We start from the raw sequence: 21086 nt of genomic DNA on the forward strand, positions 1-21086 counted from the left end.
AGACAGTTTCTGTATTAAGTATGATAACTCAGAATGGTATACCGGGAAGTTAACGAGGTTCTAATCACATATAGAATGGCCGTTCAAATTAATCATATATGGTTGGAAAGCATCAACTCTATGACTTGGAAAATATCAGATGGATGAATGCTTACCTAGACCTTGGGGTAAATAGGAATTAATGAGATGATTGCACAGACAACTTGAGCTTTAAATGCCCAGGATAAAACAATAACAACTAGGTATTGATTTTCTCCAGAAACAAGATAGCAATGTATTTATTGAAAAAAATATGATTGATTTTTGATGACGAAATTAGTGATTAGAAATAGTTTGCATTGATGTGGACATTTGTCAACAGCCTCCCTGTTTTGAGGATATCTGAAGTAACTTAATTATGTCAACGGACAATGTTTTCCATCATTAGTAGTCTCAATTGATTGTGTTACATTTTCTTACGGACAGTTCTTCTATGACAACAGTCGCCATTGATTTACTAAATTGATTTGCTGTACTGTAAGGTGTTGGCAATTTGTTTTTTATGTTTCTTTATGCAGCCAGAATCATTTCTTTGTTTGTTTATGCAGCTAAGCATTTCTTTGCAGCTTGATGTCTGATGGATTTAGTTGCTATATATTGTCATTTTCTTTCTCTCTTGATATGCAGTGTAAAATGTTATTCCAAAACCTTGAATTGACTTTGAGCTACCTGGATGGTTTGGTACAAAATCTGAAAAATGATGGGTTTAAGTTTGTCAAAAGAAAGAAAAAAATAGTTTATAGCTTGTTTTCTTTGATGTTGTTTTTTCAAGTCATGTAAGTTCAAGAGTTAAAAGTACAATATGTTTTTTTCAAAACTTGATCAATAAGATGTCACATAGATATACATTGTATAAGACTGCTGTTTTAGATTTTCACCAAGTCTTCTGTCTTCAACAGTAATATTGTAATAATGGGGGTGGTATGTACTATACAGAATGTTTCCTTGTATGAGGTTTTATCTCCATATACTTATATAGAAGCAGAAATAATAAAATATAAATTAAGGTCACAAACTCTGTTTTTTGGCTATTCATCATTCAATGGAAGTTCTTAAATTAGGAATTCCAAAAACAACATCCAAATAAGCCATGTAATACAAAAGCTATAGCACATCATTATTTATGGATTTTTTAAAACAAATATAAAACGGTTTTTACAACAAAAACTGACTTTGGTAAATCTTTGATTGATTCATTATTGAAATGAAAATTTCTTTAGGAAGAAACATAACATGCTTAAAGAAAATCAATGGATTGGTTTTGGAGAAATGATGAGTAATTATATGAATGTCACATATTAAAACTTGATAGGATTATTTGTGGTCCTCTTCTCTTTACCCTGCTTTATCGACAATTTGATTCTGCCATTTTTACTGGAATAATGAGACATTGAACATTTATTTTAGTAATGTGGAAAATGCACTTTGTGAATGAAAGTCCCCTAACACCATCTTATTGAAAGCTCTCAAACTTGTTTGGATTGTTTGCAATCATGTACAGTTGACCATATTGAAACACCATTTTATATTGGACCATAGGTCCAGGAGTTATGGAACTATTTAGCTTTGGCGTAGCAACTTTGTTCCTGTTGATATATGCAGTAGATTTTTATTTCAGTCAATGTAATCTTTTTTGTATTCAAATGAGGTGCTGATTTGAAATTTAAAAATAACAAGCTGATCTTATGAATTTTCAATATTAATTTGAAAGTTGTCTGTTTTCTACTTGAACTCACAACATTTATAGAAGTTGTGAATAAGAAAAGTTTTGATTGAGTACAAAAAATGTTTAACAAGAGATCGAAGCAGGTTGGCCATTCACAAACACATTTACTGTACATAATTTAACATGTTTAATTGAAATATATGTTGCTTTGTACAACAGCTTGTGAAATCCTAGATATATAGAAAGAATAAGTGTAGAAAACGCCTGACTATTAAATGTGATTTCCTTTAATGATTTGGAAGTATGAGACATCTATGGGTTGTAGATACGGGAAATATGATATGTATGTATAGCCTTCTAAATTATTGAACATTTTATTTTGTCTTGAGAAACTAGTGGTCTTGTATTGAGCATTTAGTGATTTCACCTTGACAGCTTGTATATTAATAAGCTAAAGTAACATATGATGGTGAATATTTGTATAAAGTTACTTTATAAGAACTGCCTTGTTGTGGTTTACGCTACATTTGAAGACTTTTATTTTGTATGCATACTGTGGTTTCTGAGTAGGGGAGGTGCTGTTGTTTAACTGATGTGTGCTAACTGATGGGATATTCTTAGACATCAAAATTGAATGCAGAAGGGTTTCACTGTTATCCAATGTGTGCTAATTGCTAGGATACTCTTAGATATTGTTTCCTTAAGTGGCTTTTTACCAGGTTATACATTTTGTAGTTATTCAGATTTTGATTCAGTAACTAATGTTAAAACGCAAGTAACAAATACCAATACACATGTGCTGTGTAACTGTTGGTTGACAGGATTTCTGTACCTTCCACATATATTTGATATGTTTAAAGATGTTAAATGTGGATAAAAAATGGCAGGAAATGTCACAAAAATGTGCTCCATTAAAGAGTATATAAGGCAGTGCTAGCAAAGATGTGATGTTATTTGGTGTTTTGACATTTTTCCAGCTGTGTATATGATTACACTTCATTGATCCACATTTAAATCTGTAATACTGTTTTCGTGTTAGTTGTAGAGACACAATCTATCTTTTCTATAAAGCTCAGCAGTCTTTACTTGATTTTTCCCTGTTGGGTACAAAAATCAATGGTTTTTCAATAGTTAGAAAGCACATTAAGTTTGGTCTTTGGTTATTTCTACCTGTACTGCAGAAATTTTCTGATTAAATTAATTACAGGATTATCTCCCCTAAATCAGCGTTCAGAAAGATCAAGGCCTTCATTTATTGATGCACACGATTGACAGTGGTCCAACTGAATCAATAATGTTATTATATGTCTAACTGGAAATATTTATTTTGTATCAGAATTATTTGATTTATTTTGATTAATACCACCAGGTTAAGAAAACACCACTTTTACAATTACAATGAAACCTGTATCAACAGAATTCTTTAATATTGAAGAATTTGTTCCCTTTATACAGGTTAAAATAGTTGAATGTTTGTATAAATGGACTTTGAAGCAAGTTTAGAAAGGTTTTTCTGGTTTTGTAAGGATTAAATTAAACTGATTTCACTGTATAACATCGTCCATTCCAATACATAATTTAACAGGGTGATGTCCCTTCTGATACACCATTTAAAAGGGCTATGTTCCTTCGGATACACAATTTAGCAGACTTTGAGACTTTTTTCCCCTTCCATTAATATAAAATAAGAAGATGTGATATGATTGTCAATGAGACAACTATCCACAAGAGACCAAATAAGGTACTGGTAGTCGTCACCAACTACTAAAATATAACTCAGTTGAATTATTAAGAATGCTATACCCTTAACCTTCAAAGTTATTGCAATCAGACATATGATAGAAATATGTAAATTTGATTGTATGTTTGTAAACTATTTAATCTTTGGTAGTTTAACTTTTATATCATGTTTCTCCAGATCAAGAGGTGCTACTAACCCTTCAGGATCTCACATCCATGGTCGAGGTTCAACGGGTCAAGAAAACAACAAAATACCAGGTAAGAATTATCTATTTTTTTTAACTAACACAAGAAAAATGACAAATATAATCATCTTTGAGAATATGGACATTTATAATCTCTCATGAAAAGTTAACAAATGAATTTGTAAATAAAGTCTGGTTGGTCCTCTGCAATTTTGACATGCTTGAGTCATGGATTTTGCTAGTTTGAGAAAAGATGTTGGAATTCTGTCAAGTAAAGGACCTGATGCCTTTATACTTTATCAATCAAAGTCTGTTTACCTGATGCCTTTAATTGTTTGATTTAGCAAAATATGGGAATGTTGCTGCTCTCTTGTTTTTATACCCTTGTCAAAATGATTATTCCAACAAATTCTTACTTAACTGCTATTTTTAAAGTTGACTTTTGTACTATATTAGGTCCACACTATAAACCAGAAAATATATCTTGTTTTCTTCATATTACACACAACTATCAATATTACTCCAAAATGCATTTGAATTTGATGTCTTAGCTGACTTCTCTTAATGCATTGTTACCACCATACATTTTACCAAGAGTGTTTTCTGCAGAATTTAACCATTTTAGCCTCTAGCATGTCTAGTAAAGGGTTGGAAAATTGAAAGTAACTGCTGGAATTGTCATTTTTCTATTTTCTCAATATATTATTTGATTGGTTGATCGTGTAAAACTTGTTTTTAAATCCTTTTCTTTTATTGATTATTTATCCTAGTAAGAGCTAGAAGTCGATTCCATACATCAATATGATATCTTTAGAAATAAGATCATTCTGAAATACTGAAAAAGAAGTATTATTGTCAATTGTGAAAATAACTTTGATTAAAAAATCAAACTATTGTAATAAGCCTAATAATGTCACTACAGTATTCTAAAGCCATTGATGTTGTGGTCTGAACAGAATTTAATTATTATTTCTAAGGAGAAATTATGAATTATTGTAAAACTAACTATTTTCTCTCTTTGTATTTCTTAAATATCCTATTCCATTCAATTCACTTAAAAGTAACAATATAGCATAATATCCAGAATGATGCTAAGATGAAGATTTTTGTTTCTGTATAAAATGACCACACACAATCACCAAACATAGGCATACATCTGACAGGCTACAGACCTTCTAGAGTTAATTCCCTTTGTCTGAGCATAGATAGACCTGAACAATTTTTCAGAAGAAGACCTAATTTAAAGTTGCTACTAAGTAAACAAATATGCTTTAGCTGTGATAGATTATTCCATTGTGTATTAAGAGTACAAAGAGAACAATTAAAGCAAGAATTAAAATGTAAAAAACTGTTGTTATTAATCAATATGTGATCAATAATAGATGATTGTTTTTATACCAATTTCTTAACCCAATGAAACATAGAAAGTGTACTTTTGGAAAACGTGTGGGAATTACGATTGTTAGAACGTAATAACTGAATAAAAGTGTATAGTAAGAAGTGTCTGTGACAGGATTGGAATGGTTATAAGTTTCTGTGACAAGAATGGTATCCTAATAAGTTTGAGTTTGTCAAGTAGAATAAATTACTACACTAACCCAAGCACGTATAAGATTATTCATAGCTAACGAACACATGAATGTTGATTTATTACTTTTGGTTCTGTAACTTTGTACTTTTCTAATTACATTGACATAAACAGATTTAATGAGATCGACAGGAAATATAGACGGGATTAGTACATGTTAGCGTGTTTGATGTTGACATGTCAGAAGTCCATTGGACAATCCTACGTAATTCTTACTATGATAAATTAATATGTTTCAATTGTAAAATATCTTTTATATTGTGTTTACTACAACTTTGTTTATTATAGCTATGTTATAGTAAAATATTGACCCCATTGATAACAGACCAGCTTTGTTTGGGAAGTAAACATCTTCTTACCACCTCCATGAAATATATATTTACGTTTCGTTTTTGTCCAGCTCAGAAACTTTGGTATATTTGATGGTTAACATGTTATACAATATATTAACACACAGCTAAATACCACTGAACATAGGTCAGTTTGAAGTTGATACATTGCACATAGTTAAATAAATGGGAAACTTGATAAATTTGAGGTCAATTACCATATTACTTGTCATCATTTTGAAATGTCTTTTTCTGGGCCATGTCATGTTTAATGATTGGGCACTTTGTGAAGACTTTGTAAAGAAAGATACATGTTTTGTTTTTGTTAATTGTCTTTATATTCCTTTAAAGTCCCATTTGATCCCTTTTGCTATTACTTGCCCTGAATAGTTGTTAATCTACCCCTCTGAAACGAATGAAACATATTTTATTTACACTTGACATGAATGTTTGTGTTCCAACAAAAAACTAAGTTATCTTCTGCAAATATTGTTACTTTAGCTGAAATGGTTCTAGTAATGGTTAGTAAATCATTTTGTCCAGTTAAGTTTGTATGCTCAGACTTATCTTGTCCAGTAAAGTTTGTATGCTCAGACTTATTTTGTCAAGTTTGTATGCTCAGACTTGTTTTGTCCAGTTAAGTTTGTATGCTCAGACTTTTTGGATGATATAAGTTACAAATCACTTAAAATACATTACAAACTCTGGACTCCGAATTATTTTAAGCTGAGCTTTACTGTTGGTATTGCTGTGGTTTTTTTTTTTATCCCACATTGACTAGAGATATAGGGAAGGGATGAGATTTCACAAAATAGTTTAACCATGTCACATTTAGGAGCCTGTCCATGTTGGGAGCCATATCCCATATTAGTCTTGTGTCGTTTTTTGTCGAGCCTGCAACTTTTGTTGCAGAAAGCTCGACATAGGGATAGTGATCCGGCGGCGGCGGCGGTGTTAGCTCACTTCTTAAAAGCTATATATTTTAGAAGGTAGAAGACATGGATGCTTCATATTTTGTATATAAATTCCTCATGTTACGAAGTTTCCGTCAGTCACATGTCCATTGTCCTTGACCTCATTTTCATGGTTCAGTGACCACTTGAAAAAAAAGTTCAGATTTTTTGTAATGTTAAAATCTCTCTTACTGTAAGTAATAGGATAACTATATTTAGTATGCGAGTACCTTGCAAGGTCCTCATGCCAGTCAGACGGTTTTCACTTGACCTCGACCTCATTTCATGGATCAGTGAACAAGGTTAAGTTTTGGTGGTCAAGTCCATATCTCAGATACTATAAGCAATAGGTCTAGTATATTCGGTGTATGGAAGGACTGTAAAGTGTACATGTCCAACTGGCAGGTATCATCTGACCTTGACCTCATTTTCATGGTTCAGTGGTTATAGTTAAGTTTTTGTGTTTTGGTCTGTTTTTCTCATACTTTATGCAATAGGTTTACTATATTTGTTGTATGGAATGATTGTAAGGTGTACATGTCTAGCGGGCAGATGTCATCTGACCTTGACCTCATTTTCATGGTTCAGTGGTTATAGTTAAGTTTTTGTGTTTTGGTCTGTTTTTCTCATACTTTATGCAATAGGTTTACTATATTTGTTGTATGGAATGATTGTAAGGTGTACATGTCTAGCGGGCAGATGGTCAAAGTTAAGTTTTTGAGTTTTGGTCTTTTTATCTAATACTATATGTCATAGGTCAACTATATTTGGTGTATGGAAATATTTTATGATCTTTATGTCAGTCGTGCAGGTTTTATTTGACCTTGACCTGGTTTTATCGATTCATTGCTCAGTGTTAAGTTTTTGTGTTTTGGTCTTTTTTCTTAAACTATAAGCAATAGGTCAACTATATTTGTTGTATGGACGCATTGTTAGCTGCACATGTCTGCCTGGCATATGGTTCAACTGACCTTGACCTCATTTTCATGGTTCATGTTAAGTTTATGTGACAGTCGTAATAAAGCTTTATATTTAGGAGTATCAACATAATATCAATGATTAGTAAAGAAGGCGAGACATTTCTGTGTGTGCACTCTTGTTTAATTTTGGTTCAATTTTATGTTTGGGAGTTTAGTGTGGTGTCCATTTTGCTGAACTAATATCCATTATTGTTTAGGGGCCAGATGAAGCCCACTGCCAGGTGCAAGATTTCATTGCTGCATTGGTGGCCTTCAGTTTTTTTCTCCTTTAAAATTGACCCTTAAAGGGATGTTTACAAAGCAATAAGATTACACAGGTAGTCTGAAGAAAATGTTTTTTCATCTTTTGGGGTGAATGTATTCTTACCAAGACTTCCTTATATATTTATTATCTGTCCTTGTTATCCTTCATTAAGAATTATTTATATCGTTAATTTGTTAGTCTGAATAATATACTTCCTACATGTACAATGCCTACGTTATGCCCACAGTAGTCTTATGTTATATAATATGATGACCAACCATTATGACTGGTTAGATTTGTACGACAGAGCTAACCAGTAGTAAACTATTGCCTTCAGGCTGCAGATGATAGAGTGCTTAACATAACAATAACTATGTTCTACTTTTTCCAACATCATGTTATGGGATCATTATTTGTCAAAATGCATATAATTTGTCAAAATGTTGGCGAATAGTAGTGCATATGCATATTGGTATTAGTTAAGCTGAGTTTCATAATATAACAGCAATTTGTTTGGTGCATGAACCAAGAAACATGTACTTTTAATTCCCCTCACGGAAGAAAATTGCATAATAACAATAGTTTTGTCAGATTCTGGCTGATCGTCCAAACCACCATAGGATTTCTGTTCTTAAAAAAGAACAAATTGTATTCATTTTATGCATGGTGGTATCGTCTTGGTACCTGTTTTGACGCGGACCAGAAATGACGCACCAATTTAGTTTTGGGTTTTATATTTCTAAACAAAAGATGTGACGTCATCGATAATTACTATTCATAACATGATGGTGAAGGTCATATGACTACAACATAGATGCCTCAAACTCTGTCCAGAAATGTTATTATTGCTTGAATTAGTAAAGATAATGCAATTTCTGCCATTTTATTAAGGTCAAAAACAGTCTACCCTTCCCAGAATGATTATCAGTCCTAAATCCACTTTGGCCGGCAAAAGTATGTATGCACATGCTGCCCCAGTTTGTGTTTTTCAAATCATATGACTGTCATGTGACATGGTTTTACATTTAAGCGGGAATCACTGTAGAACAAATGATCGTCGCTTATATAATTTTCTATTGTTTATCGATTTTTTTCATTCATTGTACGAAGTATACATTGATAAATGTTTTAATGTCAATGTTGTTTTATGAATGCAATTACTTCTTATTTTCAAGTATATGGAATATATATGTCACTTTGATAAATTTTGAACAATTTTATATAAAATTTGAAATAAAATATAGGTTACAATTAAATTAATAAAAAAAATTGTGTTGCTATCAACATGATCATAAAAGTGACTGTAAATGTCAAAATTTGTTATTAAAATTAAATTTGTTGAATAGTGTTAACTTTAAATTATCCGGATTGAAGCAATTTTTCGAACGTCAGGTACACTGCAAGTGGTTTTTACTGGTTTGTTTATAGTGCGTCATTACTGGTACCCATCATAAGTTGACAGTCCGTTTGTAATGTTAGCAAACATGATTTTTATTGCTTTTATCCATGCTTTTTGACCATTATCCTATTTGTTTAACAAGGAAAGAAGTTAATAAAGACAAAAAGAATTCACACAGTACAATCACATACAGGAATTTCAAAAAATTTGATCAAAATGAATTTCTTTTAGACCTACAAAGTACACCTTTTTATAAAATTGAATTTGAAGACAACCCTTCTGTTTGTCTCCAATTATTTTATGATATGTTGAACAAAGTTTTAGATAAACATGCTCCTGTTGTTGAAAAGAGAGTTAAAAAGGAAAGGCAACCTGATTGGTATAATAGTGAAATTATATATGCTAGGAACATGAGGGATAAATACAATGCACTTGGATTGTGGAGTGAATATAGATTTTGGAGAAATAAAACTAAACAAATAATAGAGAATTCAAAAAAGAACTATTATAAAAACATGGTAAAAGACTCCAAGGACTCAAAATCTTTATGGAAATGCCTTCATAGCTTGAATCCAAAGTTTAAAAAATCCCCACATGAGTTAGCTACAGATGAGAACAATACAACAACAAAGAATAAAAAATCTATAGCAGATACTTTTAATACCTTTTTTACTTCCTGTGCTGAAGAACTAAGAGAGCAAAGGGACATTACATCTATTGACAAGGCAGATTTCAATAATTTAAGCAAATTTATTAAAAATCAATTAAAACAACAAAAACATGAGAAATTTACCATACCACCAATAAAGATAAATGAGCTATTTGATGAGTTGATTAAACTTGATGTAAATAAATCATCAGGAACTGATAATATTGGACCGCAAATCCTTAAAATAAGTGCTCCATGTATTGCCTCTCCTCTCACATATATATTCAACAGAATGATAGATAATGGTATCTACCCCTCATTACTGAAAAATGCTAAGGTAACACCAGTTTACAAAGATGGTGATAAGGTTTTAGCAACAAATTACAGGCCAATTTCTGTACTTCCATCTTTATCAAAAGTATTAGAAAGGCATGTCTCAAATAACATGTATAAGTACTTGTCTAAATTTAAACTTTTACATCCTACACAATCAGGTTTTAGGCCACATCATTCTTGTCAAACTGCACTTATTGATATCATTGACAAATGGCTGAAAGAAATGAATGATGGTAATCTTAACTTAGCAATACTGTTAGACTTTAAAAAGGCATTTGATCTTGTAGATCATGACATTCTTTGCTTAAAGCTTGCTATTTATGGATTCAGTGAGTCTGCAGTAGGTTTTTTCAGGTCATACCTAAGTAATAGAACACAGCAAGTAAACATTTGCAATGTTAATTCTGATAAAAAAGATGTGAAATTTGGTGTCCCCCAAGGATCTATACTAGGTCCTCTATTATTTGTCTTATTTATAAATGACCTTCCCCTGTGCATTAAAAATTGTAAAACAGACTTGTATGCTGATGATACTACTCTTCATAAATCAGGGAAAAGTATAGAAAATTTACATGATGATGTTCAAGAAGATTTATGCAAAGTTGAAGAATGGTGCAAAATGAATAATATGTTCATCAATACCAAAAAAACTAAATGTTTGGTTACTGGAACAAGTCAGAAGTTATCAACCCAATCTTTTCAACCAAATTTAGTAATAAATTCAGAAACACTACAAAATTCATCATGTGAGAAATTATTAGGTGTTAAAATTGACAGCACACTTAGCTGGAAAAACCAAATTGATCAAATTTGTGCTAGCATTTCATCAAGAATATACCTTCTTTCTAAATTAAAGAAATTTTTAGATATTAATGCCAGGAAAGCATATTATAATGGGTATATTCTGCCTCTCATCGATTACTGCTGTATTATTTGGGGAGAATGTAAAAATGAAGGGATAGTAAGAATATTAAAACTTCAAAAAAGAGCAGCAAGATTAATTCTTGATGCAGACCCATTATCCCCATCAGCCCCCTTATTTAAAAAACTTGGTTGGATGACAGTAGAAAACAGAATCAAATACCATAAATATTTATTGCTATTTAAATGTATGCGGAAAGAAGCACCACAGTACCTAATTCAAAAGTTTCAACTTATATCTGTAAATAATCCTTATGCTTTAAGGGGTGTTACTCAAGGTAATTTGATAGTTCCAAAGCCAAAAACTGAACTGTTTAAAAAATCTTTTGCTTATTCTGGATCAGTTTTATGGAACGGACTACCTTATGAAATGCGTAAAGTGCAAAACACTTATTCTTTTAAACAAATTATAAAACAATACTTGAGACAGTCCCAATATTCAGTCTGAAATGATTGCAACTACATTGTATTACTCTTAGAATGTATGATTTTAATGATTTGTATATACTAGGTCTATTTACTACATGCGATATTTAACTGTTTTATATCTTTTAATCATGGTACATGTACACTGAACTATTATGTCTATACAATTGTGTTTATATGTTGTATGATTGCTTTTTTCTTTTATTATTACCATTTTGTTTTTACTTGTATTGCATACATGTATATGAGGGCCTCAGGGAAGATTAGTGATTGTAACTAACTGTGTTTACCCTCTTTAAATAAAGAATTTATTATTATTATTATTATTATTATTATTTACTGTTTCAAAAATCAACTGTTTAATGATTGAAATACATTAACAAGTGATCAATCTTTCATTCTATTCCGTGTTTCTTTTTCTTTTAAATGGTAGATTAAATGCAGAGACAAACACAACGTTAGGTGCGTCATTACTGGTTCCTCGGGGATATCATTTTGTAATGATTTATCATATTAAACTTTGTCAAACACAATAGTAAAAACAAAAATTAGATATTCAGCCAATACGTTCACCATCATGCCCTGTACAAGCTAAAGGTTCAGATAGAAATCAAGGAATAACATTATGGTGTTTTATATTTTAGTTGCTACCATCTTTTGGAGATTTGACCATTGGAAAAAGCAGTTTTACTGACAATTCTGAGTTTAATCAGAAAAACTGATATTTGTTACCATCAAATGTTTGATTGTTAGTTCTTCAAACATAGTAATATTTTCCTATTTTAATACTATTCTATTTTAAATGCTTAAAAGAACCATTTGAAATATTCTTGAAACACCGACTACTATTATACAATGTTCTTGCTAATGATTACAACAGCAATTGGAATTGACAGCAGAAGTCATTCAATTGTAAAGAGTGGCATTAGGTATATGTTTCTTTGTTATTAATAGTTCCTTTGGTAATATCCTGCTCTTCCTTTTCAGATGAAAAATTCTCACAAATGGCCCTGGATACCTTAGAGGAACTAGACTGGTGTTTGGATCAACTAGAAACCATACAGACTCACAGATCTGTCAGTGACATGGCATCAAGCAAGGTAGGTGCTAGATAAAGCTGCAGTTAAATCTTACACATAGAAGACTTAGTCAGGAACCCTAAACACTATTCCATGTGAAAGTAACCTGAGATCTCAACAGGGGTCGATCCAGCCATTTTTGGGATACGATTGCTTTCAAGCAATCTGTAGACTTATACCAGTGGCTCAGGACAATGCCCGCACGTCAACCGTTTTATTCTAAACATTAAGGAATCTCAGATTCTTATGATTGTCTTGCTTTAAAAGGATAAAACAAACAAAGGGATTGAACTTAAACAACTTTCCTATAATGTTCTTTTCATAATCTTCATGTTTGATATTTCTCTTTACTTATATGCGTGTTTTTAACAACACGGAAATCAGAATTAAGCAGTATTTATATTTAGTGTTTTTATAAATTTAGAAACACGTCAGAGGGAAGTCCCCAGTTTTGATAAAAATGCGAGAGTTCTCTGAATTCCGATAAATCTATTTCTGTCATATAAGAACTGAAGTGGAGTTTTTCTTATGTGTGACCGTTATGAAACTGATATTTGATATTGTACTTCCATAAAGAACCATCTAGGTCGTTTAATTAGAATTTAATATACGTTCTTGCTCCAGGGTTTGTTTGGGTAATTATGCGCATGCATATAGTTTCTAGACTTCAAGGGGTATTAGCTACATATAGATTGAATGGTTGCTCTGGATTCCCCACTCAATTGAATAATTTAAAACTCATGCGATCCTTTCTTTGTATGTCTGCTATTGAGGGTTATTGTTGTTTCATGATTTTAAATCATATGCATCATTTAAATTAAAATAAATGTATTCCACATCGTTAAGGTGTGGCTACAACACCCCTTCAGGCGAAATGGAGTCTTCCATATTATCGTTTTGAGTTGTCTCCCTTCCGGAAGTAACTTCCGTCAATTCTGAATGTAAATACACTATGAGAAAAATTAACTCGTTGGCCGAGTTCACGGGAAACTCTTCAATCGACTTCAGAGTTAATAGATTATCACGTGAATGCTCTAGAGTTGATATTCAGAACAACTCTAAGTAACTCTAGGGTAAGGCCCTGACCAAGCATAAAAAATAAAATATTCTCATTGGTTTGACGTCATTCAAGAGTTTCTCAAGTTTAACCCTGGCTCGGTGAGGGTTGGAACCAGGGTACGAGGGGTTAACCTGAGTGGTTCAAGTAAAATCGTTTAGTTGAAACCCGAGTAAGTAAAGTTAACTTGAGAGTTTCAAGTGAACTCGGCCGTTCTGTCAATAAACATCGTATTATATTAAAAACGATCGCAATTTAAACCGAGGAATATGTACAGAAAGGAGTCATGACAACTGACCCAAAGGAAATTAAACATTTAAAGAGTTAGGAATGGGGTTCCTCCTAGAATGAACGTAGGAAAATATGTGATAAATAAGATACGAAGTGAAATACCTTCTCTCACTCTGAGTCTCAATGACTGCTGTGGAAAGTAAACTTGGAATTTATAGTACAAAAATAAAACACAATAGGCCTAAGGGACGACATCAAAAGATCGATGTAGGATAAAGAACTTAAATCAAATAGTTTGGGGGTGGGGGTCAACATTGCTGCAAGTTTTGTTAATCTAAAATCGATTTTACATATATCCCTATTGGTCAATCAATTTTTCCCAAATTAAGTTAAGAGGGGGTGTGGGGGTCAGTGAAAAAACTATGTGAATTAAGTTTTTTATCCTTCATTGAACTTTTGATGTCGTCCCTAAGTACATTGTTCATACACTTTTACCCGGGATTGGCTATTTTGTAACTATTCATATAACGTAAATTACATTTTACATGTGCAGTTGAATTAGTTTTGAAAATGATATTATCTAGCTACATGTATAAATGTGTCAATAAAAACAATGGCAATCGTATCTCTCAGAGCATTCTGCTCTTTGATTAAGAGGGGGTTCCAACTATATGTCCCCATTTAAATGCATTGATCTCCCAAAAAAGGTGGGTTCCAACCCCTGGATCCACCACTGTAAGGCTTATCTGACATTTCTTGTGTACATTCTTATGTTTGTATTGTGATTTAATGTTAGTAAGGAAAGCTGATGTTGAACATTATAAAATTGATTGACAAACCAACTCATTTCACAAAAAATCTTGCGAGTGAAAGTTCCTGTTAATCATGATCATTTCATTTTATCTTATGATAAATTTGTGTGGTAAGATTTTTGATGATCAGACCCCCTGAAGAAAATAGGTTACCACATGTATGATTTGACCTACAAATAAATATCTGTCCGTCAAGTCATTGTTTTGTTACCATGTGGTATAGGTTTTTCCCATGACAGGAAGCAAACCACATAAGACTCCATAGTCTCTGAGATAACTTTTACCTGAGGAAACCACAAAACTGCATCTTGTACCTGGGGAAACCTATAGTATTGACTCAGTATTAGTACAATTTGATAATTGATTTAGATTTGTAATCATATAGTAGTAGGATTATGTAACTAATGTTTTAAAGACTTTAGGGCAATTTCAAGTTTGATGTATTTTATGAACAATTTTCTTTCTTGATGCGTGGGTTGACCTCCATTTGTGTTTTCTATTGCCATTTAGTAACTGTCTTTGTAATTTATACCCAACATCTTTTTAGCTCACCTGGCCCGAAGGGCCAAGTGAGCTTTTCTCATCACTTGGCGTCCGTCGTCCGTCGTCGTCGTCGTCCGTCGTCGTTAACTTTTACAAAAATCTTCTTCTCTGAAACTACTGGGCCAAATCAAACCAAACTTGGCCACAATCATCATTGGGGTATCTAGTTTAAAAAATGTGTGGCGTGACCCGGTCAACCAACCAAGATGGCCGCCACGGCTAAAAATAGAACATAGGGGTAAAATGCAGTTTTTGGCTTATAACTCAAAAACCAAAGCATTTAGAGCAAATCTGACAGGGGGTGAAAATGTTTATCAGGTCAAGATCTATCTGCCCTGAAATTTTCAGATGAATCGGTCAATCGGTTGTTGGGTTGCTGCCCCTGAATTGGTAATTTTGAAGAAATTTTGCTGTTTTTGGTTATTATCTTGAATATTATTATAGTTAGAGATAAACTGTAAACAGCAATAATGTTCAGCAAAGTAAGATCTACAAATAAGTCAACATGACCAAAATGGTCAGTTGACCCGTTTAGGAGTTATTGCCCTTTATAGTCAATTTTTAACCATTTTTCGTTAAAGTAATCTTTTACAAAAATCTTCTCCTCTGAAACTACTTGGCCAAATTAATCCAAACTTGGCCACAATCATCTTTGGGGTATCTAGTTTAAAAAATGTGTGGCGTGACCTGGTCAACCAACCAAGATGGCCGCCACGGCTAAAAATAGAACAAAGGGGTAAAATGCAGTTTTTGGCTTATAACTCAAAAACCAAAGCATTTTGAGGAAATCTGACAGGGGATAAAAATGTTTATCAGGTCAAGATCTATCTGCCCTAAAATTTTCAGATAAATCGGTCAATCGGTTGTTGGGTTGCTGCCCCTGAATTGGTAATTTTGAGGAAATTTTGCTGTTTTTGGTTATTATCTTGAATATTATTATAGATAGAGATAAACTGTAAACAGCAATAATGTTCAGCAAAGTAAGATCTACAAATAAGTCAACATGACCAAAATGGTCAGTTGACCCGTTTAGGAGTTATTGCCCTTTATAGTCAATTTTTAACCATTTTTCGTAAATTAAAGTTATCTTTTACAAAAATCTTCTCCTCTGAAACTACTTGGCCAAATTAATCCAAACTTGGCCACAATCATCTTTGGGGTATCTAGTTTCAAAAATGTGTGGCGTGACCTGGTCAACCAACCAAGATGGCCACCACCGCTAAAAATAGAACATAGGGGTAAAATGCAGTTTTTGGCTTATAACTCAAAAACCAAAGCATTTTGAGGAAATCTGACATGGGGGTAAAAATGTTTATCAGGTCAAGATCTATCTGCCCTGAAATTTTCAGATGAATCGGTCAATCGGTTGTTGGGTTGCTGCCCCTGAATTGGTAATTTTGAAGAAATTTTGCTGTTTTTGGTTATTATCTTGAATATTATTATAGTTAGAGATAAACTGTAAACAGCAATAATGTTCAGCAAAGTAAGATCTACAAATAAGTCAACATGACCAAAATGGTCAGTTGACCCGTTTAGGAGTTATTGCCCTTTATAGTCAATTTTTAACCATTTTTCGTGAATTAAAGTAATCTTTTACAAAAATCTTCTCCTCTGAAACTACTTGGCCAAATTAATCCAAACTTGGCCACAATCATCTTTGGGGTATCTAGTTTTAAAAATGTGTGGCGTGACCTGGTCAACCAACCAAGATGGCCGCCACCGCTAAAAATAGAACATAGGGGTAAAATGCAGTTTTTGGCTTATAACTCAAAAACCAAAGCATTTTGAGGAAATCTGACAGGGGATAAAAATGTTTATCAGGTCAAGAACTATCTGCCCTGAAATTTTCAGATGAATCGGTCAATCGGTTGTTGGGTTGCTGCCCCTGAATTGGTAATTTTGAAGAAATTTTGCTGTTTTTATTGGAAGAAGACGTCAAGTCTTCTGAAGACTTAAGGGGCCGACCATTGGCTTTGAGTCTCCGTATGCCGCATTCATTTCGTGTATTACAATTTCAAAACAACTTAGATTCCTGACACCGATTTTTACACATGATTGGGCATCTGAATCATTTAATTTGTAAATTATGATTGTAAAACAATCACTATCGTAAATATGACCCTTTTATTTATGTAAATTATTAGATTTCATCTCATCCACATGAACGTAATTTGTTTACTTGTAACAGGATGTTTTAACTGTAGATATTTGTATTACGCATGCGTGAATTTGGTATCGGTACAACTCGCCCTGTTTACAAGTTCGCCCTTGAAGTTACGAATTTGCAATCCTGCAGACAAGAAGATTTTATTTTTATATAAATAAAAAGGATATATAAAGTGTTATCTTTATTCATGGGTTTCCTTTGTCATGTGAATTAGATGCCCTTCGTAACATACATGTGAACCTCCCGTTTAGGAGAAAAAACTCCCGTGTATGAAATTTTTCAGACGCCATATTTGATCATTTCTTACTACTGTACGGGTGTAATTGACACCTGTGTTAAATTTTACCTGAACATCAAAGAAGATGTATAATTATATGGCTTCACTTGACAGCTTGGGTGTCAAACATACTGGTAATCAACGATGTTTACCTCCGGCTAACTGCCGTTGTGTTATCAAAACGATGTGTATTGGGAATATTGAAATACTTTTTTGTTACTTCCCTTTGTTTTATCCTGTTTTCAGTTATTTTGCTTTTAAAAATGTAAATGGTAAAAAGACTATAAATGATTAATATTTTAATCAAATAATCATAAAAGAATGTTGATTAAATGAATTTAAATGATTTTTGACAAATAAAAAAATTAAAATTTATAAATTATTTTATTAATTTAGACCTCCTTTCAAGGATTAAATTGAAGTTTATATATTAAATTTGTTTATAAATAGTTAGAAGTCAACATACAATATGTGCAACTAGGCTAATAGTCTAGCTTCTGCTAGCTTCATGTATAATTTTTCTACCGATTTAATATATAACTAGAATTATGCAAACAGACTTAAGGAAAAAGCATGTAAGTCATGTAAGTTCATACAAATATGACACTTTTTCTAGACAATCCAGATCTTGCAAAATACATCGCTAAAAATTGTAACCTTTAATTTTGTTGTTGTGCAGTAAAAACCCATATGGGAACTTTCAAAAGTTGGCAGGTATGTAACAAGTCTTACTATTTTTATGCTCCATTTATGGGCAATATGTTTTCTAGTCTGTCCGTCCGTCCTGCTTCTGGTTATAAAGTTTATGGTCGAGGTAGTTTTTGATGAAGATGAAATCCAATCAACTTGAAACTTAGTACACATGTGTTCCTCTTGATATGATCTTCTTAATTACTGCCAAATTAAAGATTTTACCTAATTTTCATAGTCAACTGAGCATAGAAAATGATTGTACGGATGGGAAATCCATGTACTTATGACCTTTTCTTGTTTGACAAAAAAAATTACATTTTAACGATAATGGAACAAAGCAGCCTGGGTAAGTGGGGCTGCTTTTATGGTAATTCAAGTTACCTTTTATTCACCTTCTTCCACTTCAGAGCTATCAGCTCTTTGATTGGTTATTATCTTGAATATTATTATAGTTAGAGATAAACTGCAAACAGCAATAATGTTCAGCAAAGTAAGATCTACAAATAAGTCAACATGACCTAAATGGTCAATTGACCCCTTAAGGAGTTATTGCCCTTTATAGTCAATTTTTAACAATTTTCATTAATTTGGTAAATTTATGTAAATATTTACCAAATATAGTTCTCTGTTACTAATGGGCAAAGTTTATGATAGATATAATTGTAAGAAGCAAAATCGTTCAGTAAAGTAAGAACTTCAAACACATCACCATCACCAAAATACAATTTTGTCATGAATCCATTTGTGTCCTTTGTTTAATATGCACATAGACCAAGGTGAGCGACACAGGCTCTTTAGAGCCTCTAGTTTATTCATACAAAAGGCATAAACAAAAACATTTTATGTCATTCCAAAATTAATTTCTTTTGCCTAACTTTAGTTTGCCTCAACCAAATGTTACGAAACTATTAAATACACAATGCTCATCACCACAAAACAGATCATTTTCGAATATCGGTTGCATCACTTTTATCATTCTTGAGTTATGTCCCTTTATAATGTGATATGCAAATGGGGCATCATCTGTGTCTCGATCTGTGTCCATTATCTGTGTCCAATGGACACATTCTCCATTTATTTTCCATTTTTCATATGAGAAAAATTGATGGGAAAAAATTGAATAAATTTTGTTTGTACTAATGTACATGCTGCTGACCAGATCAGCATGCACACTAGCATATTTGGATAAAAGTAGTGCATTATCATAAACTTGCTTATTGAATATGGTATTGGTAAGAAATAGACCCTTTACTGCACATGTATACCACTTTTAATATTTTTGTCTTCTATTGTTAAAAACTGTTAACACACAAAAGAGAACCATTTATATTTAACTTTCATGCTGTTTTCATGCATTGAACATGTGCTGGTCACAACTGTTTTTGGTGAGATTCATATTACTCACTCTTTAGTTTTGTATGTTGTGTTTTGTGTACTGATGTTTGCCTTGCACTACTTGTCATATCTTTCTTTGTTTCCAGTTTAAACGAATGCTGAACAGAGAACTGAGTCATTTTGCTGAATCAAGTAAATCCGGAAACCAAATAGCAGAATATATATGTAACACATATCTAGGTGAGTAAACTATGTGAAATGGTCAACGTGCAAACAGGAGAATATATATATGAAGTACATATCTAAAGTGATATTTAGGTGAGTACACTGTGTGAAATGGTCAACGTGCAAACAGGAGAATATATATATGAAGTACATATCTAAAGTGATATTTAGGTGAGAACACTGTGTGAAATGGTCAACGTGCAAACAGGAGAATATAATATATGAAGTACATATCTAAAGTGATATTTAGGTGAGTACACTGTGTGAAATGGTCAACGTGCAAACAGGAGAATATAATATATGAAGTACATATCTAAAGTGATATTTAGGTGAGTACACTGTGTGAAATGGTCAACATACAAACAGGAGAATATATATATGAAGTACATATCTAAAGTGATATTTAGGTGAGTACACTGTGTGAAATGGTCAACATACAAACAGGAGAATATATATATGAAGTACATATCTAAAGTGATATTTAGGTGAGTACACTGTCTGAAATGGTCAACATGCAAACGGGAGAAAATATATATATGAAGTACATATCTAAAGTGATATTTAGGTGAGTACACTGTGTGAAATGGTCAACATACAAACAGGAGAATATATATATATGAAATACATATCTAAAGTGATATTTAGGTGAATACAACTTGCAAACAGGAGAAAATATATCTAAAGTCATAGCTAGGTGAGTACTCTTTGTGAAAAGGACAACAGAAGATTAAAGTTGTAATACATCAGGGATAGTATGACTTGAACACATACTTAGCTGAACTGATATGTAACATTGCATACCTAAATTCAGTGAGTACAAACATGAAAAAGACAGACTGAAACCCATTAAAGAATTATAAAACTAAAATATTTTCACAATAGGTAAAATGTCAGCAAAGAAAATAAAAACTATAGGGATATCTGATTTGGTGTGGATGTACAACTGACTAGTCACATTCATAGATTAAGTGTTGTTTCAAACCAAACTTTTTATTTTGATGCTGTTTATTAAAAAGAAAAATGTAAATTAAATTATTTTCTGCTTATTCTTTCACATAACTTGAAGGTTTTCTGTTTTCTCATTTCTTGACCAATATCTATGGCTTGTTGTGTGCAGTGTGGTAGGGTCAGTTGCAACGATGGCCAAGCAAAACATCCATTAATTATTGGAAACTATCTGCTAATATCATTTCTTTTCCCCTTTATTATTTT

At 32.4% G+C, this 21086-nt stretch overlaps 1 protein-coding gene across 15 annotated transcripts in view; it reads left to right on the forward strand.

The window, feature by feature from the left end:
• The window catches only part of LOC143057396 (3',5'-cyclic-AMP phosphodiesterase 4C-like), a 307472-nt gene that overhangs the window by 260456 nt on the left and 25930 nt on the right, over positions 1-21086 (forward strand). For all 15 annotated transcript variants that reach the window (XM_076230709.1, XM_076230750.1, XM_076230757.1 and 12 more), the window contains 3 exons: positions 3624-3703; positions 12443-12555; positions 19796-19889. In XM_076230709.1, the coding sequence (XP_076086824.1) occupies positions 3624-3703; positions 12443-12555; positions 19796-19889 (287 nt within the window). The remainder of the gene's footprint in view (positions 1-3623; positions 3704-12442; positions 12556-19795; positions 19890-21086) is intronic.

The sequence above is a fragment of the Mytilus galloprovincialis genome, chromosome 1 (genome assembly GCF_965363235.1).
Source record: "Mytilus galloprovincialis chromosome 1, xbMytGall1.hap1.1, whole genome shotgun sequence".
Lineage (NCBI taxonomy): Eukaryota > Metazoa > Mollusca > Bivalvia > Mytilida > Mytilidae > Mytilus > Mytilus galloprovincialis.